The sequence below is a fragment of the Arvicola amphibius genome, chromosome 7 (assembly GCF_903992535.2).
Source record: "Arvicola amphibius chromosome 7, mArvAmp1.2, whole genome shotgun sequence".
Taxonomy (NCBI): domain Eukaryota; kingdom Metazoa; phylum Chordata; class Mammalia; order Rodentia; family Cricetidae; genus Arvicola; species Arvicola amphibius.
Genome location: NC_052053.1, coordinates 112,333,885 through 112,358,681, shown reverse-complemented (window position 1 = coordinate 112,358,681; position 24,797 = coordinate 112,333,885). Strand labels below are relative to the sequence as shown.

The following is a 24,797-nucleotide window of genomic DNA, read 5'->3' as shown; positions in this document are numbered from 1 at the left end:
TAGATCTTAGAAAGAAGTAGAGAAAATACCAAAATCAGGATTTGAGAAGTTACTATTTCAAAGACGGGCTTTAGGAAAATCTGGGGTCTGGAAGCAGCAACAGCTGATGCGGAGACAGGCACGTTCATCAGACCTGAGACCCCTGAACAGATATGGAAAAATGAATATCCCGCTTCACTCCTCCAGGCCATTCAGGCAAGGACAAATGGCGGAATCCAACAGGAGCCAGGAGCAAGGGAATTCACCGATACAGTGTGTAAGAGTCAGTCTCTAGAGAACAGAGCAGGCCGGCTTAGAATTGGTCAGGAGGAGGAAATGTGTTATGGTAATAAATAACCCTTTCCTCTTTAGATCTTCTTGTTCTCAGAGTCTAAGATCAGTTGACTTTAAGCACTGTGTTAAAGATACCGGACTAGACTATAAACCAAAGTATTTGACCTAATGCTTCTTCTTTGTAATGCTCGTAATTGGGATACGCAATTTATTTTAAGGTAATCTATGGCTCAGTCTGTTTCGAAAGTGGCTTATGTGGTTTTTCCCCCTTTTTGCTGCTCCTGTTTTGAGTCTTGTGTAGTCTCTGCTCACCTCAAACTCATGCAGTTGAATATTACCTTGAACTCCTGGTTCTTCTGCCTCTACCTCACCAAGAGTGGTTATAGGCATATTCTACGATGCCTGGGTAATTTATGTTTTCAGTGGTGATAAACACATTTTAGGCTAACCATATGCAATGTTTTAGATACTTAAGAACTCCGGTGCTGTGAATTATTGGGACTTCGAGGAAAACAGTGTTTTTGTGACTGTTAAAGACTGCCCTCTTTTGGCCTCCCTAGGAACTGCAAGCATATAGGTCACATACAAACATGCAGGAAAGCAGTGTAAAATACATCTTAAGAAATATAGTGCCGGGTGGTGGTGGCACACACCTTTAATCCCAGTTTGCAGATTTCTGTGAGTTTGAGGCCATCCTGGTCTACAAGAGCTAGTTTTAGTACAGGCTCCAAAGCTACAGAGCAACTCTGTCTCGCAAAAAAAAAAAAAAAAAAACCAACCAAACAAATAAAAATAGTGCCTTCTCTTGAGTACTCCTTCAGATGTTAAACATTTAGTGAAAAACTGCTGATTTTTAGAGAATCCCAAACTGCACACCGCAGAAGCAAAGGGAATGTGTGACCATTCAATGGAATGGAGATGTAGAACGAAATAGCTTTAAAGCCATCTTAAAAAGAAACTTTTCCGGAGTCCGATTCCAGAGGGCGAGCTAAATCCAGTTGTGATTTTTATTGAACTCCAGACAGGAGACTGGCGATCACTCAGTAAACGTGTGCTCGCTCAATGGTTACAGTCTTACTGGGAGAAGACAGAATTTTCAAAAGATATTTAAAGGTGGGGACCAGAGTATATGCAACTGAAGACGGCTGCTAAGATCGTCGACACAAAGCTCCTCTCTTTACCCAGAGAGCATGGTACATAAACCCTTCAGCGCCTCAAACTCTCAAGTCCAGAGATTTCTACTTTCAGATTGCTTGAGTTAATTAGAGCCCATAGTGTCTTGAGGTTTGGAGCTTCTAGGCTGAATTTCTGCCCATTTCTTGATAGATTTTAATGGTCAAGGTTGGGCAGCTAGGAAAAGATATTTTAGAGGTTTTCTTGGAGGCTGAAGTTGGACAGCAAGTATTTGGGGGGTGGGGAACACACTCTGTGACCAGAGACCGCGGAGGGCGGGGCCTACGGTATGAGCACCACGTGACCGCTGCGCCTCTGGAGTCGCCAGCGCCTGCGCAGTGTGTCCCCGAAGAGGCGGCGGCGCTGGCGGTGGCGGCTTTGGGAGCTGCGCGGACTGAGGCGTTGGGAGGCCCATCTTTGGCGAGGTTGGCCCAGGCTTCGGCTCATGGCAGCGAGCGGCGTCCATCGTGAGGTAGCTGCGGCGGGGCGCCCCGAAGCGGGTGGCAGGGGAGGCGGCGGGCCGGGAAGGGCCGGCCTGCCTGCCCGCGCCGCCTCAGGCCGCACCGGGCCGCGGCCTCGCCTGCTCGTCCGGCTCGAGGCCTGCTGGCGTGCGCCTGGCGCCGGGCTTTCCTTCCCGGTCCCACCTGTTGGGAGGAGCCGGACCGGGGTCCGCGGCGGGCGAGCCTCCGGGCACCCGGCTTTGCGAGCCCGTTTAGCGTTGAGGCTCAAGCTCGTGCTGGCCTGGACCTGGGACCCTGCGTGGCCGGGGCGACGGGAAGCGGAGAGGTTCGGTCACTGCGAAACCGAATCCGTAGGCTGGCGTGGGTTTTTTTTTTTTTTTGGGGGGGGGGGGGCGGACGGATAGACACGTGAAAGAGCCAGCTAGAACCGTTTTTAACAATCTGCTTATGTGGAATTTTACGTTTCGTGGTCAGGAGCCCGCACTGACTTAACGTTCGTAAATACTGCTCGAAGCTCCCAGTGCTGTGTAAGGTGTTGGGTAGCGATGCAGAAATAAAAATAATAATACGATGTGTAGCCTTCTGCCGGTTCGAGTGTCCCTTTTTGGTTTGCTATTGATATGGCCGTCTGTTCACGAACTTACACTAGGCAGCTGATGTACTCAGAAATTCCTGAAAATTTTCAGCTGCCGGAAAGGATGACGCTAAGAATGCAGGGCTCATACGAGGAAGCAAGCTAAGGTTGGGGCTTCCGTGCTTTGGGCTCCATGGCAGCCTTTTAAGTCATTTGAGAAAAATAAGCAACGACTGTTCAGTCCCTCACGCCCCTCATGTTTATAACCCCGTTCTAGAGTTAAAAAAACTGGAACTTAGCACTGTTCCTCTGAGACATGGCTGTTAGTGCCTTTACCTGCTGAGCCATTTTGCAGGCCCCACAAGATTTGAAAGACTCCACACTTGGTGCTGTTTGTATTTTATACTTGAGTTGAGAAAAAAAATTTGTACATTAAGTTAATTTGATTCGTGGGATTTTTTTTTTTTTTTTTTTTTTTTTTGGTATTTTTTCAAGACAGGGTTTCTCTGTAGCTTTGGTGCTTGTCCTGGAACTAGCTCTTGTAGACCAGGCTGGCCTCGAACTCAGATCCGCCTGCCTCTGCCTCCCGAGTGCTGGGATTAAAGGCGTGCGCCGCCACCGCCCGGCTTGATTCGTGTATTTTCAAGGAGGGGCAGAATCTTGTGTTACGTGTTAATTATTCTGTGTAAGACTTGAGCTCTGAAGATTGTGCAGACGTTGTAAATATATAAACAAAGTTCAGTTTCTGGGACGTAATTGTTTAAAATGAGGAAACAAGGTCTGTCTGTGAACATCCTACTTACTTAGTCTCTAAAAACCGGTTGCCAAACCACTTGTTATAATAACCCCTTTTCTTCCCCCAGCCTAGGTGTTCAGATGACTCATCTGGGCTGAGACACAGGGTAATTTGTGGATTGTAAAGCTAGCTTGCTAGTTAACTAATGACTTCAGTTTATATATATTACTTAGGTGGTTTATGGTAACAATCCGTGATAAATAGTGTTTCATATGACTCCGTTGGCATAGGAGGCATGTAAAACATCAGGGAGAAAAAAATGTTTGGTCAAATGCACCATGTTTAATGAGTTTTCATCATTTAAGTTATTTTCTAAAATTCCTTTAACTTTTTAAAAAAATAACATGCTGAAATTACCTGTGTTTTCTGGTAATACATGCTTAGTTTTTTTACTTCACATATTTGGGCCTATCATCCTTATTATTTTATTTAAAAAATTGTCATAGCATCGAAAGTCTGCTTCGTAAACCATTAGTGCAGTGAGTTGTGGGGATGAAGAGTTTTGTTAGTCTGAGAAATGGCATATTGCCAAGTTAGGACTGGCTATGTCATCTGCTCAAGGGTTTCTAGGGATACAACATTGAGTAAAACAGTTTCTTTTTCCCTAAATTTAATAGTCTGTAAGATTTGCTCATCTGTATCAATAGTATAGCAGTATTTTAACTTTTTTTTTGACTGCACCCAAAATGAAGGAGTTAAATTGTGTGTATTTCAGCATATTCCCTTAGTGTATGTCTGTACTCTTCTTGTTCTGACTTTTTCCTCCGTATGTGTGTCTGTGTGGTGGTATGTGCATGTCAGTGAAGATGGGTATAGAGGCCAGAAGTGTGACCTGGAGATGGAATTGAAGGCACCATGAAAACAGTAAAAACTAAGCCACTTCTGCAGCCCAAATACTAGGTCTTCTATATAGCTCCAGCTCTCTGTATGAAACCCAATCTAATCTCTGAGTACTGAGATTACCCTTGATCCTGTTTCCCAGTTAGGGTCTTCCTGTGGAGCCTGCTGTAGAACACTTTCTTCCTACATCTGTTTCCCAGATGCTGAAGTTAGAGGCTTGTGATACCATACCTGCCTGACTTGGATATTTTTGGTTTGGTTTGGTTGCTTCCTTGTTTTTTTTCTGTTTAAAGAAATCAGAAGCTAGCTTGAAGCAGTATTTAGTTTGAAAAAACAAAGCTACTGATGTATAGGAGAGAAAGTGATTATTACAACAGCAGTATGAATGGAAGTGCTGCTCTGGTAAGGGAACCGAGTTTGGTTCCTAGCACCCATGTTGGATGTCTCGCTGCTGACTGTTAAGGTTCCAGGATACTCAGCGTCCTCTTGGATCTCAGGCACCAGCGCACTATGGTGCCTGTACGTGTACTCAGACAGACACATGCTTGTGTAAAAATATGGGCAAATATTGACTGGAACTTCTGGATCAAAGGTAAAACAAAGATCAGGGATTATGCTGAATTCTTCTTGAACAGTTGTGTGATATCTGGTGGACAAGAGTTACCTATTCACTACCCGTCTTACATCGTCTTTACTAATAGAATACTCATTTTGTCCAGAGCAGCAGTGTACCTAATTCCAGCTGAGGGATTAGGAGACTGTGAATGGTGTAGGGCTCTGGGAAAACTTTAGCTTTTCTCATTAAAAAAGGACAATATTAACTAGTGTACCTTTGCTGTTCATTTCTTTCCTGGTTGAATTTGAACATTACTTTAAACAACTTCAGTCTATGAAGTAGTCTCTAGGGATTAGCCAAGGATATTAGGTGCCAACATTGACAACTGCAAGCTGCTAACACAGTGGTTCTCAGCCCTCCTAATTCTGTGGCTGTTAAATACAGTTCTCATGTTGTGGTGACTCCCAACCGTAACGTTATTTTTGTTGCTACTTCATGACTAATTTTGCAAGAAGAGAAAAAAAATGTGAATATATTTGTGATAGAAGACCCCTGTGAAAGGGTCATTCAACCCCAGAAGGGGTCACAATCCACAGGTTGAGAACCACTGTGCTAACACAGTGTCTGCTACCTATTGCATAATGAAGTACCATGTGAGCATACACATTTCTTCTAGATAGATATGTGCAGGGTATGGTCTTTAGGACCATATGTGTCTGGGGATAGCTGTGAATGCTGTCTAACATAAAATAGTAGACTTAAAATATTATGTGATTTAAATTTGTAAATTTGAGGGGGGCAGTGATTAACTCAGTTGCAGAGTTCTCCAGCATTATCTTTGTAGATGATAACTTTGTGTTACGATTTCAAAAGGTTGGGCACACCTGAACTATTGGCCAGGTATATCTGGCCATTTGGCCTTTGTTTGCAATCTCAGGTACTTGGGAGACTATGGCAGGAGGATTGATAGTTACCATTATTTGTAGACAGATAATAAAATGTACTGATTTTCCTACATATGTTTTCATTAGGCAGACAAGGCTTTAAAAAGAGCTGGTAAGATGGGTCAGTGTTTGAGAATACTTGCCGCCCTTACAGAAGATCCAGATTCAGTTCCTGTCCTCCCATGTGGTGGCTCATAACCATTTATAATTCTAGCTCCAGGGAACCCAGCATTGTCTTCTGACCTTGGAGATTAGGCATGTACATGGTGCATATACATGCATGCACATACATGCATGCAGGTAGAACATTTGTACACATAAAATGAAAAAAAAATGTTTGGTCATGACAAAAAAGTTTACTAGCATTTGGAATCTGTTTCTCTTTGTGTGTGTATGTGTTTCTGCAGATCATTAACTGAAGACCAAATAAGTAGCTATGCAAAATTCTCACATGGATGAGTACAGAAACTCTGATAATGGCAGCACAGGCAGCAGTTCAGAGGTAGTAGTAGAGCATCCAGATTTTAGTACTGAGATTATGAACGTTACGGAGATGGAACAATCACCTGATGGTTCTCCCAGCGTGAACGCATCTGCAGAAGAAAATGAAATGACAAGTGCTGTGGACCTTCCAGTGACAGAAACAGAAGGAAACTTCCCTCCAGAATTTGAAAAGTTTTGGAAAACAGTAGAAACTAATCCTCAGGATTTTACGGGCTGGGTATATTTGCTTCAATACGTAGAACAGGAGGTTAGTAACTATTTAAATGGTGTATGTAGGGGGACAGAATAATCCAGTAGTATCAATTCAAGCCTTTCTGTTTTGTAATTAAAGTTTAATCTCTTAAATAATCTTCATATTAAGTTCAGTAATGCTAGAAGCATATATTTTAGTTTTGAAAATTACATAGCATTATGCGTTGTGGAAAGTATGTAATCACAATGCTGAATATTGTGTAATAATTGAGGCTTGTGTGTGGATATGTAAAATTAGTGAAATAGTTACCTTGGGGATAAGGGAGTACACTTAAGTAAGGTAGAGCACACTGGCCTAGTAGCTGTGAGAGACTGGGTTTGATCTCCAGCTCTAAAAAAACAATAAGCTACCCTGCTATTTGACCAAGTTAATACTTATTCTTTCTTTGTTTAAAAACTTAAGATAAAAACTTATTCTTTCTTTGATAAAACACCTTGTTTTATTTTCATCAGAATCACTTGATGGCTGCCAGGAAAGCATTTGACAAATTTTTCATACACTACCCGTATTGCTATGGTTACTGGAAAAAGTATGCAGACCTTGAAAAGCGACATGACAACATTAAACAATCAGATGAGGTGCGTACATCAGTGAATGCAGTTTTCTCTGTTAGGTACTGTAAGCCAATTGATAACAAGCAGACTCTTTTTTTCTGGCTGGCAGTACCTACCATTTATGATCAAACTTTTTTTATAGGGTATTTTATTTGCATTTGTCACTATTGTGGCATTTGTAGCTAATATTTTCTCTCTTTGTTGGCAGGTGCGTTAAACCTCTACAGTTTGTCAAGCTTTGCAGTGCAAGCCTCTGTATTACACTGCAGCTTAACAAGTAGGGCAGGGCTTTTCTCTCACTTACATTTATTTCTCAATTTCCAAACAATATAGTTGGTTTGCTAGTCACATTTGCTACGTCTTATTGCATTTTTGGTCAGACGCTGTCATTGATGCTCTAATGGGTCTGTGCCCTATGGTCTGTAACCCAAAGCCTGCCCACACAACCCGGTCAGAATGCAGGGACTGCTGCGCTTTGAAGATCAAGACTCTGCACGTGGGGATCAGAACATTGCCATGTTCTATCCAACCTCCACCCAAATGGTAATGGTAGATTATTTAAACAAAATTCCAGTAATTAGTATTTCTAAGGTTCACCGGATAACACAGTGTTGCCTCTCTTTTAAGAAATAATTAAATATTTGAGGTACAGTTTATTGTTTTCTTCTTAGGTTTATCGACGGGGGCTTCAGGCAATACCTCTTAGTGTTGATCTTTGGATACATTATATAAACTTCTTAAAAGAAACACTGGACCCTGGTGATCCTGAGACAAACAGTACAATAAGAGGGTATGTTAAATATTTTATTCTAAATATGTTTGAAGACTTAGATGAGTATTCAAATATTGATAAGAGAAGTATTCATGAATGCTAAATTGGAAGTTAATATTTATTTGCTTCATTCCTATTATTTAAAAAATAGCACATGACATAAACTTAAGCTTTATTGCTTCACAGATACAATCTTCCTCTTTTCCACACCCCCTTAGCTTATAAGTCTCTCTCTAGGTTACAAGTTTACATTTTGCTCACTTGTGGTCAGTGTCTAGTCTTGATTTTTTGAAATAGGATTTCTCTGTGTAGAAATCCTGGCTGTCTGGGAACTTGCTCAGTAGACCATACTGGCCACAGATTTAGAGATCCTCATGCCTCTGCCTCCTGAGTGCTGGCTAAGGTAGTTTGTTAGCTTTCTTTTTTTTTTTTTTTTAATTTTTTTATGTCTGCATGTATGCCTATATCGCCTGTGTGACTGGTGCCCCAGGAGGCCAGAGAGGTTATTGGATACCCTGGAACTGGAGTTATAGACAGCTGTAGGCTTCGATGTTGGTGCTGGTAATTGAACCTGGGTTCTCTGCAAGAGCAGCAAGTGCTTTAACAACTGAGCCATCTCTCCAGCCCCACAGTTACATGTCTTAATGTTGATGCTTCAGATATTATATATGTATAAATTTGTATGTGAATTTTAAATACTGTTTTTGTTTTTATTTAACAGGATGTTTTATATCTCCCATTCTATTAACTTGCAAAAATATAGTGTTAAAGTCCTATTTGACCAGACTTTTATTATAGGAATAGTGCTGCAGAAATGTTTCTGAACATATATTTTCATGGAGTGCACTAAAAATACGGCATCTGTTTGTAAAGACATTTTATCAAATGGTACCAATTTTACATTCCCACAAATGTATGAAAGTAGTAGTGTTTTTTTGTTTTTCGAGACAGGGTTTCTCTGTAGCTCTGGAGCCTGTCCTGGAACTAGCTCTTGTAGACCAGGCTGGTCTCGAACTCGCAGAGATCCACCTCACTCTGCTTCCATAGTACTGGGATTAAAGGCGTGCGCCACCACTGCCTGGTGATCCTTTTCTTTCTTGTTTATTCATATCTTGTAGAAGTATATAGCCAGTAGCTTCTTTATAGAGGATACTTGAAATAAAAAATAATTTAAAGGCCATTCAGGTTTTTTTGTTTTTTTGTTTGTTTGTTTGTTTGTTTTTTTTTTTTTTTGGAGTAATCCTGTTGGTCTAAGGCTTACGCTGAGCTATTATTACTTCAGAAGGGGAGCAGCTGATCTGTCTGATGAACCTAAACCTAAGTTCTGAAATCTCACAGCTGGCCAGAGTTAAAGATTCCCTACCATAGATTAAACGGACCTTCTTCTAAACCTTCTCTCTTTATTCTCTGGATTTATTGAGTTTGTTCTAGGGTAGTAACATCTCTATCTTTTTACATACAAACATGCATGTGTATACACACGCACACTTGGACACTTTCAATTTATCTTTGTATTGTAAACATTTCTTCCAGTATTAATATGTCTTTAAACTTTGTTTTGTGCATGGTAAAATGGCTCTTCCAAGGACAGACAACTTACTGACTGAAGTGGGATATCTCAGTTGAACCCAGAACTTGCTACTTAGGTTATTTAAGCTACCTATGTTGCTCTGGGGATTCCGCTGTGTCTCCTTTCTTCCTGCTGCTGGAATTATGCCCAGGCTACTATGCCAGTCGCCTAGAACAAGGGTTCTGGATATTTGAACTCTAATCCTTGCATTTATGTAGTTAGTACTACATAAATTATACCCCCATCGTGAAATTTGTTTATTAAATATCAAATCTAGTGATTAAACAGATAACTCTTTAAATTAGCTTAATATCATAAAAAAAATACTTGATTCCACAATCAGCTCTTAGAGTTGAAAGGTGCTTTTCAGGCTTATGAAGTCTTTGTGTACTTCTCATTCATTTATGTAAGAGTTTGAGTTTCTTGTTTGAGTCATTTTTGCTAGAGTATTCCTCAAATTGAGGTACAGTTTGTGTATAAATTCTTCAGTTTTATTCTCTGTCCTAAAAGAGTCATTACATTTGCATTCCAAATATATAACAAGTATTTCGTCTACCATTTCCTCTTCCATCTTTGGAATGTGTGTGTTTACATTGTACTTACGTATTGGGTAAACTGCGTTCATCCTTTCCCTTTGTTTTTTTCACTTCTTCTTCCCTTAAGCAACTCTCCTAAATTCCTTCTACTTTTTAATCCTTTCTTGCCCAGGAAGCAACTGTATATAACTTTGATTTCAATATTACTTTCTAAATTTAGTAGTAATATGTAGAAATGATTTTATTATTTGGGGAAGATAACTTAAGAGCAATTTAATTTTTCAGAACTTTTGAGCATGCTGTTCTAGCTGCAGGAACAGATTTCCGATCTGATAAACTATGGGAAATGTATATAAACTGGGAAAATGAACAGGGAAATCTGAGAGAAGTTACAGCTGTATATGACCGCATTCTTGGTATCCCAACGCAGCTGTACAGCCATCATTTTCAGAGGTATGGTGAAAGATCTTTTCTTTGAAGTAGCTGGCTATTTAGGTGATCAGTTCCTAATATTGAGCATTATAGTTTATTTTGAAATAGTATATAGGATCTTATTAGATGAAACCAATTTTTTAGAGACATTTTTCCCTGTATTTTATGAAATGTTCAAAAATTTACTAGTTTTATATGGAAAGCTTTTGTTGTCTATTTTATATCCAAGGTACTTTAGAGCAGTGAAGAAATGAGAAAGCAAGTTTTATAAATGATTATTTGTAATATTAAATTTATATGGTGCTTGACAAATATTAAGTGCTTTTTTTGTATTATTTAATTTTTTGAGATGGTGTGTTGCTATGTTTCCCATGCTGGCCTAGAGTCTTTAATCTTCTTACTCAGCATTCCAAGATCTGAAATTATAGACATACCTTACTTTGGGTGCTACTTTTTTTTTTTTTTTTTTTGCAACTTAATGATTTACAAAATGTACATTCCTGATGTTCAAAAACATATCCAGAACAGTAAAGATTATAGTTTAAGTGTTCACATCTTTCTGTCTCTGTTCAAATTATTAAATATTATTCTATTTAAATTTTACACCCTAGTTGTTTTGGTTATGTCATACAAATAACTATAACTTTTCAAAGTTGTAACTATTAAAAATTCTGTGTACTGTATTTTTTGTTTTTTGTTTTTGACATGGGTTCTTGCTAGGTAGCTCTAGCTATCCTAGAACTTAACTGTGTGGCAGTGGTATGCCTTGATCTTGCCTTACTTCCTCCCTGTGCTGCCTGAGTCCTGTGGTTGTAGGTGTGTGCCACCATGCTCAGCTCCGTGTGTCTTTTCCTGCTGCAAGGTATTCTACTCATCAAAACCCAGAAAGTGAAAAAGTATGAGATTGTCTCTTTGCTGTTTTTTTAAAAACTCCATAGTACATGTGTGTGGTGTACTTTGAGTGTGATTGCTTTATCTCAGCTGGCCTTAAAGTTTTGATTCTCCTGTCTCACCTTCTAACTGCTGAAATTACATCTGTATATTACCACACCCAGCTGTTTTGTGGATTTTTATTAATTGTTACGAGTAATATTGTATATTGAAAGTTTTACATGATACTATGAATTTCACAAGTAATGTAGTGAGATATTTGTAAGCTACTATGGATATATCTGCTAAAAATAGAAGTTACATGGACGTGTTGGAAATAGGAATTAGAGAAAAAATATAAATAGAAACATTGTAGGTCAGTTTCCTGTCTATTATTGATGAGCTAAAATAGGTAGACAGGTTTCTAGGATCTAATGAGCTAGGCACACATTTGCTGAAGTAAATTATTGACACAAGACGTGGTATTTGGCAATGCTTATTAAATATTCATGTTGTGAAAATGAAGGCCAAAGACAAGGCTTTTTCATAGACCAATTCTTGTCTAAAATGTGGTAACATTTATAAGACCTTTATTAAGGAAATGCTAGCTTTCTGTTGCTGGAACAGTTGGTTTTTAAATTTATTATTTTTTGAGAGCTTCATACATTGTATTTTAATCATATTTATTCTCTAGCCCTCCCAATGAGAGAGAAAGTTTTGTCTGTTTTGATTTGTTTTTCTTTCTTAATATATAATCCATACTCTCTTGGCATATGAAGTTATGCAGTTGTCTGTGGAGTCCAGAAGAAGGCATCAGATCTCTTGGAATTGGAATTAGAGGTGGTTGTGAGCCACATAGCATAGTTCTGGGGACTGAATTCTGATATTCTGTGACAATGGTATGTGCTGTTAGCTAGTGAGCCCGTTTTCCAGCCCTCTAACTCTTTTTTTAAAATGAGTGTCCTGCTAGTTCTATTTATTTTTTGTTTGTTTGTTTTTCGAGGTGGTTTCTTTGTGTAACCCTAGCTATCCTGGAACTCATTCTTTATAGCAGGCTGGACTTGAATTTACAGATCGACCTGCTTCTCTCTCCCAAGTGCTAGGTTTTTAAGCTTGAATATATGTGACCTGGCAAGATGGCTCAACGTATATAGGTTCTTACTACTAAGCCTGATGACCTGAGTTCAATCCTTAGTACCCACATTGTGGAAGGAAAACAGTGACTCTCAGTGTTGCTCCCTGACCTTCAGATTGATTCACTGCTCCCTCCCAAAATAAATGAATGTAATATTTTTGATTTTGTGTTTATTGTATGAATATTTTACCTACACATATGTATATATGCCATGTGTGTTAGGTACCTGTGGAGGTAAGAAGGTATCAGATCCCCTGGAATTTGAGAAATAGACAATTGTGAACTGCCATGTGGGTGCTAGGAAATGAACTTGGGTCCTCTGCAAGACCAGCAAGTGTTCATAACTGCTGAGCCATCTCTCCAGCCCAGTAAATTTTTGTTTGGTTGGTTGATTTTGTTTTGCTTTTTCATGAGATAAGGTCTCACTGTGTAGGCCTGGCTAGCCTGGATCTCGATCTGTAGACTAGACTAACTTTGAACTCACAGAGAATCTACCTGCTTCTGCCTTCCAAGGACTGGGATTAAAGATATACACTACCACCCTCAGAAAAATTGGTGTTTTTAAATTAATTACTTACAGATTGGTGGGAAAATATCTGTGTTTGTCAGAGTTTAAGAGGCTGAAGTCCTGTGTTTTTCTGTCTTTTAGAAATGATTTTTTATTTTATGTGTGTATTTTACCTGCATGTATGTCTATGTACCACATAGGTTCCTGATGCCTATGGAAGTGGAAGTAGAATTAGGATGTTGGGAGTTGAACCTGGGTTCTTTGGAAGAGCAAGCAGCCAGAGTTCCCCAGCCCTCCTGTGTTTTTCTTGATCACTCTTTACCCTACTCTTTGAGTCAGGTTCTCACTGATTTTGAGATCATCTTTTGGCTAGGCTAGCGGGCCAGCAAGCCCTGGGGAATCCTACTGCCTTCCCAGTATTGGAGTGCTGCCTCCGCAGTGCTGGGATTAAAAGGCATATGTCAGGACCACATTCTACTTATGTCACTTTTTTTTAAACATTTTTAGTAACTTTGAAGGAAGGGAGTTACATGATTTGAGGTTGAAAGACACCTTCATGTAGGTGAAAAGTTAGGTCAAAAAGTGTTATTTAGAAAATGGAATAATAGAATATTATCCCATGGAATGTGATTGATAAGCTAACTGGGAAAGACTGGAAGATAGCATGTGGTGGTGGGGAGAGGGAGATCATTTCATGAACGGCTTCAGGTGTTTAGTGAGTTCTGGGCAGACTGGGAGGCATTGTGAGACATGCCTTTAGCCCCAGTACTGGGGGAGTACAGACAGGCAAGTCAAGAGTTCCAAGCCAACCTATAGGCTATAGAATGAGACCTTGTCTCAAAAAAACAAAAACAAACAACCCCCCCAAAAAAAAACAAAAAGCCAATAAATAAATATTGTACAGGAGATTCCATATTAAAATCAAGATGGAAGATACTTTAGTTCTTTGGTGGTTCTAGTTAAAATTTGGGGGTGTATGTCATAGTCTGTTTAGATAAGGTAGTGAAATGACAGTTTATTGAAAATGTGTTAACTGGATGTGATGGTACGAGGCCTATAATCCATGATGGAAGTACAAAGATTTTAGGCCAGCTTCAGCTAGTGAGTCAGTTTATCAAAAGACAAAGTTTAAGTTTTTTATATATTAGTTCAAAACTAATTTACGTTCGTATGTAAAAATACATTTTCTATAGACTTTGCAATTGGATATAGTAATCTGCAGTTTTAAAGTTTTGGACTTGTGTTATAGTTTTTTTGTTTGTTTGTTTTTGTGTTGGTTTTTTTCAAGACCTGGCTTTTTCTGTGTGTAGCTCAGGCTGTCCTGGAACTTCCTCTGTTGACCTGGCTGGCCTGGAACTCATCTGCCTCTGCCTCTGCCTCCCGAGTGCTGGGATTAGAGGTGTGTGCCACTACTGTCCGGCTATAGTTTTGAGTTTTACTGATACAGTAATCACTTTACGCTCTGTTAATGACTTGAGCGAGAAAATACATAAAAGTATGAGACTAAAATAGAATTCTTGGGAACATAGCTTTAATGCAGGTATTAATGGAGACCCGAGAGATAACACAGAAATCAAAAAGTGGCTTGGATGAAAACTAAGAAAGTGGTACATCAGAAACCAAGCTGTGACGAAAATTCTAAAATTAGAAGTCATGGTTAGCAGCCTCAGAGGTTGAAGATAGAAGGTGTACTGGAGCGCAGATATCCACTTAATTTTGCATGTATGGTAACTGGTGGCCTTAATGAAACCAGTGTCGATAAGTTGTTAAACAGAACTATATGGAGGAATAATTGGTAGGATGATAATGCAAACATTTCATGATCACTTTACAATTTTAATGTGCATTGGCTATGGTTATTTAAATTTACAGAGAAAAATCACTGATCACAGAGAACACTAGCGTTGAAATTTATGTATCTGTTCTCTACATTCCACTGCAAAGACAGAGTGGAAGCTAAAGATTTTGTGTGTGTGTGTGTGTGTATATGTGTGTGTGTGTGTGTGTCATATCAAGTGGTAGGATTTTAATACAGAATAAGAAAAATGTTAGGATATTTTGATTTGTTTCTCTATTTATTTGAGGGAGTAATATGTAGGCACTACCTAATATGTGGTTTTAAATTCTTCCTGTAGATTTAAAGAACATGTACAGAATAACTTGCCTAGAGATCTTTTAACTGGTGAACAGTTCATTCAGCTCAGAAGGGAATTAGCTTCTGTAAATGGACACAGTGGTGATGATGGACCTCCTGGTGATGACCTTCCATCAGGAATTGAAGACATCACTGATCCAGCAAAGGTAACTTTTAAATCTTATGTTCAGTGCATGTGAAAAACTAGGTAGTATATGTGGAAAGGTGGGAAGTTCTGGGCATTTCGGTTAATATGATTTAAGTATGCATTTAAAGGACATAGTCTTACCATGAGACAAATGGAAGTAATTTAGAAAAATATTTTAATTGTAATCTACTATTCTTTTTTGTTTTGTTTTGTTTTGTTTTGTTTTGTTTTGTTTTTCGAGACAGGGTTTCCCTGTAGTTTCTAGAGCCTGTCCTGGAACTAGCTCTTGTAGACCAAGCTGGCCTCTCTTTTTTTAAAAAATACATGAAAAATTGGTTTTTTGAAGTACTTTTATAGATCATATTTAAAGCTGGGTGTGGTGGCAGTTGTGAGGCAGAGTCAGGTGGATCTCTGTTAGCTCTAGGACAGTCTGGTCTCCAAATGAGTTCTAGGATAGCCAGGATTATATGTTACAGAAACCCTGTCTCAAAAACCAAAGCAAGCAAACAAAGATTATACTTAAAATAGTAACATCTAACAATTATAAACTTCCCACTGAAGACTGAAATTTCTATAGAAGATACTTAAATGTGTGCTGTTGAGAATATTCATTATGTAACTTACAAGATTAATTTTGTTTTTTCCTAAGCTTATTACTGAAATAGAAAACATGAGGCATAGAATCATTGAAATTCATCAAGAAATGTTTAATTACAACGAGCATGAAGTTAGTAAGAGGTGGACATTTGAAGAAGGTGTAAGTGTTTTGTTTTATTAGTTTTCAAAAATATAAAAATAAGATTTCCTATAGCAGTGAAACGATTTTAAATTTTTGTATAAGTAATAACTCAAGGTGTGCATCTCAATTTAACATTTTCCATGATCAGTTTTAAAATCTTACTGCATTCAGATTTCAAATGCAAGATTCCTGATGAAAATGTGAATACTTTTAAAAGTCAGCTTTGTTGAGTTATACCTTATGGACAACAAAGCAGCTGTTCTAAGAACAGGGGATTAGGCTCAGTTTGTAGACTGCTTGCCCAACATGCGTGAATCTCTGGGCTTGATCCTAGTACCACATTCAAACCAGGTTTGGTGCCAAATCTTATAACTCAGCACTTGGAAGCTAGAGATAAAAGGTTCAGAAATTAAAGTCATCTTCAGTTATCTAGTAAGTTTTGTGCCAGCATGCACTACATCAAACCCCATCCCAAAAATTAAAAATAGAATACACCCATCCACTCTAGGTGAATAATTTCTTTTCTTAAAAATTTAACCATTTTCTGCCTGCTTTTGTAAAGTATATGTCACATGTCGAACAGTTGGCCCGTTTGAAGTACACAGGTTATTAGATCGTTGGTGTGTACCATCAGCATAGTCAACTTGATTATATTTTTCTCACCTTTCCTCTTTAGTTCTTCTTACCCTACTTAGTAATGTGCGGCTTAGCTTGCTTAGCCCTAGGCTTAGGGTTAATGTAGCTTTATTTTTGTAAATTACCTATCGTGGTCTATACTATACCTAGGTAATGAATGGAGTTATATATCTATTGTGCTGTGTCTTGACTGTAAAATAGTTTTGATAAATATACAATATAGTTTACCTTAGTAATCAAAATAATGATTCCTTTACCTTAAATGATCTTAAATGGGGAGGGAAGAAGGGGAGTGGGGAAAAAATGTATACCTCAATTAAAAACAAATAAAAGAAAAAAATGGTCTCTGTCCATTCTCATTCCTGTCCTTATATAACTATGTTAAAATGGTTTGATATACAAATATGTAATAAAGAATAAAATTCTCTTTACAGAAAATTTTCAATATTATAAAAATGACTAAATGGGACTGGTGTGATGTCTCATTGGTTAAGAATGCTTGCTGCTCTTGTAGAGGATCAAGTTTGGTTCTTAGCACACATGTTGTGGTGGCTCACAACTCTAAATCCAGTTCAGAGGATCCATACTCTGTGGACTCTGGATACCTGTAACTGCATGCAAGTAGTGCAAGTAAACTCATGTAGGTACACACTCATATACACATAAGTAAAAATAAATACAGATTGTTTGAAAATGGAAAATGTCTTCTTAAATGGAAAATTTGTTCTTTTCCATTGTCAAACTCATGGAGGTTGAATAATTTTAATTAAAATATTTTATGCCAGGTATAGTGGCATAAGCCTTTAATGCCATCAGTAGGAGACAGAGGCAAGCAGATCTCTGGGAGTTTCAGGCTAGCCTGGTCTTCAGAGACCCTGTATCAACCCCCTCCACTCTGAAAAATTAGTAATGAATTTAAAATTTTTTTCTTGTATTTGAAATTATTTATATCATTGTATTTAAAATATTTTGTTTTGACTTTTATTACCATGCATTAATTTTTTTCTTGCAGATTAAAAGACCTTATTTTCATGTGAAACCATTGGAAAAGGCCCAACTGAAAAACTGGAAAGAATACTTAGAATTTGAAATTGAAAATGGGACTCATGAAAGAGTTGTGGTTCTCTTTGAAAGATGTGTCATATCTTGTGCCCTCTATGAGGAGTTTTGGATTAAGGTAAGAAAATGATATAGTGTTTAACTTGAATATATTATAAACATTGATCTAGTGACTAACCTTTTTTGTACTTCTGTTGAATGTTGTTCATATAACTATATCTGTTGCATTAGGAGATGGTCTGCTTGCAACCAGATTTGACTGCTGCATTTGCCAACCTCGTTGCCTCTCTTCGTCCTTCCTTACAGAAACTAGTCTAGTGGTTCAATAAAGGTGCTGAATGGGTTTACAAATAGAATTTTATCGTTCTGTCACATATTTAATCACGTGTTCAACTGTAAATTATTCAGTATCTCCTCTTTTCTGTATGTAGTATGCCAAGTACATGGAAAACCATAGCATTGAAGGAGTGAGGCACGTCTTCAGCAGAGCTTGTACTGTTCACCTTCCAAAGAAACCCATGGCACATATGCTTTGGGCAGCTTTTGAGGAGCAGCAGGGTAAGAAGGAGAATGTTCAGTTCACTTATGTATTTATATGTGAATGGGTGTTTTGTCTGCATGCATATCTTTGCTTAAATGTTTGCAGAGACCAGAAGAGGATATAGGATCCTCTAGGAGTGCACTTAACAGATTGTTTTGAATACTGAGAAGTAAACCTGGGTCCTCTGCAACAGCAGCTAATGCTTCTAACTGCTGAATCTTACCTCCAACCTATCCCTCAATGATATTTTAGCACTTTATCAGTATGGAATTAAAGGAATTGAGTACTGAGGAATGTATAAAGAAGAATTGGAGTAATTACTTCTATAAAAACTATGTTTTTTTTTTTTTAACAATTCTATCTGCCATATCCTATGATCAGCCATAGACAATACAAAATAAGTAAGCATGGGTACTTAAAACCTCCCTAACCCCCTAAATAGAAAGCTAGATGTGGCCTATTGACTAATGCTTTTTTTAGTTTTGGTACCAAGTCTATTTCAGAAACTTAAACAAAAGTGATGTAAAGTCATTTTAGAAATTTAAAAAAAATTATAAATACTTAATTACTGTTTTAGGGAACATTAATGAAGCCAGGACTATCTTGAGAACATTTGAAGAATGTGTTCTAGGATTGGCAATGGTTCGATTGAGAAGAGTAAGTTTAGAACGACGGCATGGAAATATGGAAGAAGCTGAACATTTGCTTCAAGATGCTATAAAGAATGCCAAATCAAATAATGAGTCATCATTTTACGCTATTAAACTAGCCCGACATCTTTTCAAAATACAAAAAAATCTTCCAAAATCAAGAAAGGTACTTTTGGAAGCAATCGAAAGAGATAAGGTATGTGTATTTTAAATATCGTTCATAAAAAGCTAGTACTTTTTCACTTTGGCAACCGTGATGAATGATTTGGTCTATACAGTAATATATTTTATTACTAAATGAGGACAATAGTCCCTCTAAACTGATGTTGCCATCTTTAACATTTTTCTCTAATTACTTTGAATTTAAAACTTGAGAAAATTATTACTGAGTTAAAATTATAAATATTTTGGTTTTTGTCATTAACTTTAGAAAATTTAGAAACTTAAGATTGTTAAATAGGATAAAGAGCCTGGAGGAAGACTTTAGGAACAAAAGCATAACTGTATCAAACAAAGCACTACAGCGTGACTTTCCTTTTCAGAACAGTTACTTTTATGAGGTGGTGGTAGCACATACTTTTAATCCCAGCACTCAGGAGGCAGAGGCAGGTGGAACTCTGTGAATTCCAGGCCAGCCTGGTCTACAAAGTGAGTTACAGGAAAGCCAGAGCTGTTAGACAGAGAAATCATGTATCAAAAACCAGAACAAAACAAAACAAAATACCAACAACAAGAAAGAATCATCCTTTTATGTAACAGTTACTAAAAGCTAGTGTAGTGGAAGTGTTTCATTTTCAGCTTTATTGTACCTCTTGAAGATACAAGTTTATAATTAAGTATTTATCATCACAAGTAGAGATGTAACGTACTTTTTGTATTTTAATTTACAGTTTTCATGCTAGGCCAAGTCCAGTTAACTAACATAGGATTAAGAACTTTAATTGGTTAGCATGTAGCAACACAGTGCAGTTTCAGAAATAACAGAGTGGTGTTGCAACCCACTAGTATTGCTAAAGGAGCATTGTGATTGTGACCCAGTCATAGTGTACTTACTTGTCTACTGTTCCCAGTGCCACAGGACAGGGAAAAATACTTCCTGAAGAATATGTTTCACTTCATTATATACATGTTGAAATCTTTGACATGAGTTATATTTCAATCTTAAATATTTATGCTTTATTAAAATATTGTAGGAATATTATTAATTGATACTGCTTTTTATACTTAGGAGAACACAAAGTTATACCTCAATTTACTTGAAATGGAATACAGTTGTGACCTCAAACAAAATGAAGAAAATATCCTCAATTGCTTTGACAAGGCCATACATGGTTCATTGCCTATTAAAATGAGGATTACATTTTCCCAAAGAAAAGTGGAATTCCTTGAAGATTTTGGTTCAGATGTTAATAAGTAAGATATTAAATTCATCATATTTTTGACTGGAACATTGCATTGTTATTTTGTCATGGGACTTTGATGGTTACATTAACACACTGCTAAATTTATTTAAAAGTATTTTTTATTATGTTTATGATGGATATGTAATGGGAAAGGGTACATGTGTTCCAAGATGAGGTCAGACGACAACTTCATGGGATTTTCTCCTACCTTTTCATGGGCGCTAGAGATTAGACTCTGGTCTTCAGTCTTTCCCAGATGTGCATTATGTGCTGAACCACTTGTTCAAGGATCTAATGCTAAATTTAAAAGTGTTTGTTAAGGCTGCTTTTCTTTCAGAGATAAGTGGAGGTAAATTTCAGTTTTGTGTGTGTATACTTAATTGGACTTATTAAGCTTTATCATCCATTCAAAACTTTTCCTGTTTTAAGTTAATTTTATATGTATGTGCATATTCTGTGGTGCACAGTTCTCTCCTTCCACCATGTGGGCCACACAAAAGGAGAAAGGAAGTAAAAACTGAACCATGAGGCACATGAAGGTAGGTAGGTGGGGTGGCTGTAGCTGATGTTAAAGTTCAGTGGAGTATGTGTCTGTTGTGTACAAGGCCTGGAGTTCAGTTCTCAGCAACATGTTCAAAGCTAGGATAGGATTAATCTGGAAAAGGAATACCATTTTATCTCAGCTTGGAAAAGAAGGGAGATGTCGTCACACAGATCTTGCTTACTGGAATTGTCTTCCTGAATCATAAGACTCAAAATTGAGTATGATGTAAAGGTTTTCTGTAGATTGGGGGTCAAGATCTAAATTTAAGATTTAAATCTGATAATCCAGAAAGTAGAAATACTACCTAGAACATTATTTGGTAAAGTTCCTGTCTTTGTCTCTTGCTAGTAAGTAAATATCCCAGTACCTAATAGGTATGTTTGTGCCTTTGCTGATATGATTTACAGTGATTTCCACTGAAACCATTCTAAACTTGAGTGTTTATATATGTGTGCATGTTTTTGATAAGTTTTCAGCTTGACATATCAACTATTTCAGTTCTTGAAATCGTGCTAAGTATTTTATATTTATATAAAATTCATAGCTTTTAAATGAATACAGGTATTGTTATTTTAGTGGATAGAGAGAGGCTTACTCAGATACCTAAATTTTTTAAATCATATGAGTATGAAATTAGAGCCTAGTTCATAGTTTGCTTCTAACTCCCTTATATACTATATAGTTAGTGTTTTATACGGAAGTAGGTACACTGAAAAACTGACTTTATGTAATGCTGTCTTTTCATTGGGATAGTTTGCTTCTTGTGTTCTACAAAAGTATATGAACTGGCATATACTTCATCTGTATGGATTAAAATAGATTAGTTGTTCTTCCTAGAAGAGGTTGTTTCATTTAGCTCCTGCTGGATTCTGATGAAGAAGAGAAACACAGTGATGGAAACAGAATACATGTTAAAAGTAATGTGCATGAGTAGAATAGTATGTGATGTAGTCTTAAGTATTGAATCCAAGGCCTTGTACATGGTAGTTACGTACTTTACCCACTGACCCAGTGGTTCTCAACCCCTTTCATGGGGTCACAAGTCAAAATCCTGCATATCAGATATTTACATTATGAGTCATAACAGTAGCAAAATTAGTTATGAAGTAGTAATGAAAGTAATTTGATGGTTGGAGGATCACCATAACATGAGGAACTGTATTAAAGGGTCTATGCACTGGGAAGGTTGAGAACCACTGCACTGACCTATTGAACCTACTTCTCCAGAACAAAGTAGAGTTGTTTTGTTGTTGTTCGTGTGTGTGTGTGTGTGTGTGTGTGTGTGTGTTTGTTTAATTGTAGCCCTAGCTGGCTTTGAATTCAGAGATCTGTCTGCCTTGTGAGTGTTAGGGCTAACAGCATGCATAACACACCTGGCCAGAAGTAGCATCTTGATTGCATTGCACCCTGCAGTTCAGAGCCTGCACTATCAGCAGTAAACAACAAATCCTTAGAATTGGCACCTACAAAATTAAATAAACTTATCATTTTGATTTGGTAGATATATCCAAACAAATTACTGGTTCAATGAAAGGTACTACGTAAGTTCTTAAACATGGAGCATCTGGATATCAGAACTAAGATTTAAGCCTTAAAAGATAAGGCAAAGAGCCCAGTTAGAAATTTATATAAGCTGTTTTCATATTTGGAAGTAACTAAATCTTGTTTAAAAAAAAAATTTATGCATCCCAAAAGATTTTGTTTTCCTTTCCCTTCAGGCTTCTGAATGCATATGATGAACATCAAACACTCCTAAAAGAGCAGGATACCTTAAAAAGGAAAGCTGAAAATGGGTATGTAACTTCTTGATCAGGAAGAAATGCTTAAGAGAAAACATTTCAGTATGAAGATTCCCTTTAAAACATGTACTTTTGAGTGTTACTTCTATATTATGATGTATGTACGTATGTGTGCACGCATTATTTATTTATTTATTTATTTATTTGTTTATTTATTTATTTATTTATTTATTGTGTATGCAATAGTCTGTCTGTGTGCCTGCAGGCCAGAAGAGGGCACCAGACCGCATTACAGATGGTTGTGAGCCACCATGTGGTTGCTGGGAATTGAACTCAGGACCTTTGGAAGACCAGGCAATGCTCTTAACCTCTGAGCCATCTCTCCAGCCCCCTATGATGTACTTTTTTATGGCTTGAGAAAAACATGAATGGTTGAACTTAGAAGCAAGTATAAAGGCTGCCATTAGCCTACCACTCCAAGACCCAGAATGAAGATTCCATTGAAGCTGGAGATGAGACTGAGTGTTGGAAAGCCATGAGGATGACTAGAGTTATGTCACTGGCCCTAAGTTGAGAGTTGTAGTTAAGGAAATCCTCATAGATAGGATGACAGTTCAAGGCGATCTGATGGCAGTGAGTGGGCTTGTGTTGCTATAAGGAATTGGAGGTAAGTTTGTGCTGCCAAGTTTGTTCATCTACAGCATAACTGCTTAGCTTTAACAAGTTATGCTGAAACATGAATATTCTGTCCGTAGTTTTTACTTAGTCAGGATTAAAGGCATGTACCACCATGCCCGATTTACAAGTCTTTTAAACATCAAGGATAAATAAAACACAGGTCACATCCAGAACCTAGACCAGTTTGCCACATCTGGCATAAAGAAAGAACTGAGCATGTAATTTCTCACACTGTATAAATGGAAAGTTGTAGATTTGTGGAGAATAAGAAGGCCAAAAAGTAAAAGGCCAGATTGGAAAGGGGTTTTGTCTTGTTGAAAAATCTGAAATCTGTTACTTGGAGTGGCAGACTGCTACTTTTGGTCCTTTGGAGAAAGGGATCAGTACTATCTGTGCTCTTGGCAGCTAATCTAGAGGGAAACTCATAAATGTATTAGAGCTCACATTCCCCGGCAAAACAGAAGTTTCAGTACCATAATGAAAGGTAAACCAAGTTTAGCCTTCAGTGTGTTTACAATTTGTCTAGCTAGGCCTTTTTCCCCTACTTACTTCTTCTGAATAATACCTTGCTCCTAAAAGATGGTTGAAAGCATTAATTAAAACATAGTGTAGTCATCTAAGAAAGTTCCTATCTCTGGGAATTTTGAGTTTCTATTTTGACCTTTTATGCAGTTCAGAAGAACCAGAAGAAAAGAAGGCACATACGGAAGATATGTCATCAGCACAGATCATTGATGGGGATTTACAAGCAAATCAAGCTGCATATAATTACAGTGCCTGGTATCAGGTAAGTGTGCATAATTTATTCTTTGTAGTGGTTCTATATTGTATATTTCCTTTTCTGAGTTGGTGAAATTTTATCAGTTTATATGCAGGATATAACTTCAATTCTAGTGTGCTGACATATTACTTTTACCTTTTCAGTACAATTATCAGAATCCTTGGAATTATGGACAGTATTATCCTCCACCTCCAACGTGATGGAAAAACAAATTTCAGATTGAGTTATATGAAAAATGCGGAATTATTTTTTTTGAAGGATGTAAACATAGCATAAGCTTGTTGTATTTGATAATTTGTCTTCCCAGTTTCTGTGTAACATTTGTTTAGTTAATAGTAGAAAATGTCAATTAGTAGTGTACCATGAAAACTTTCCTACCACTTTTAAAATTTACTTTTTATTGGAGAACTATTTTTTTTATTTTTATTTTATCTTATATTCATTAAGTGGTCTAGAATTCTTTTGCAGCTCATGCAAGAGATTTGTAGCCTTAAGTGTAGAGAAAAAGACTGACTGCAAATCATGTCAGTTATAAAATTCTGGGAAAAAAAAATAAGGGCTGGTTATTGAGAATTTTATCCCCTTAAAAAAGACTTAAAAGATTTAAAAGATTTACCTAAGGTTGTCTATGTTTTAGTTACACTTGGAAATTTGGCTCTAACTGTAAGAAAGATGCACTATTAACATGCTCTGCCTTGGAATAGATTATAAATGAGAGAGTGTAACATCAGCATCCCCTTAAGAAATGAAGTGTCAAAGTATGTTTTGGGAGACTTTGTATCTAGAATATTCATGTAAAACTTGTGAGCAAGCTTACATTTTGATCATACTTATCGTCCTTTTTGTAATAAAAGTGAAGACTCATGCAGCAATTGTTTATGAATTCATTTGGGGGAGGTACACCTAATACAGATTAAATTTACTATCTTCCTACCAGGATGTTTTAGTTACTTTTAATTTTCTGCTTGAAGATCTATGCCTTTGACCTTCTACT

General features: G+C 37.4%; 1 protein-coding gene and 1 non-coding gene across 6 annotated transcripts; both read left to right on the top strand.

Moving 5' to 3' along the window:
• Positions 1–1,785: 1,785 nt before the first annotated feature.
• Prpf39 (pre-mRNA processing factor 39) lies at positions 1,786–24,671 on the top strand. Of its 5 annotated transcripts, none has more exons than XM_038338286.2 (14): positions 1,786–1,918; positions 6,025–6,368; positions 6,827–6,952; positions 7,600–7,718; positions 10,092–10,259; positions 14,887–15,052; positions 15,683–15,790; positions 17,421–17,585; positions 17,899–18,025; positions 18,586–18,854; positions 19,887–20,071; positions 22,324–22,398; positions 23,695–23,809; positions 23,947–24,671. In XM_038338286.2, exons 2-14 carry the CDS (start codon positions 6,054–6,056, stop codon positions 24,001–24,003), a joined length of 1,995 nt encoding a protein of 664 aa, XP_038194214.1. In that variant the 5' UTR covers positions 1,786–1,918; positions 6,025–6,053; the 3' UTR covers positions 24,004–24,671. The 5 variants fall into 5 exon arrangements, with proteins under 5 accessions (XP_038194214.1, XP_038194217.1, XP_038194215.1 ...); XM_038338289.2 differs by lacking the exon at positions 1,786–1,918 and adding an exon at positions 7,309–7,471 and having other exon boundaries at positions 6,346–6,368; positions 6,827–7,205; XM_038338290.2 differs by lacking the exons at positions 1,786–1,918; positions 6,025–6,368 and adding exons at positions 7,137–7,205; positions 7,309–7,471.
• Positions 18,904–18,990, top strand: LOC119820150. The gene has a single exon (XR_005286415.1). It is a non-coding gene; the product is annotated as a small nucleolar RNA SNORD127 (small nucleolar RNA).
• Positions 24,672–24,797: the final 126 nt, after the last annotated feature.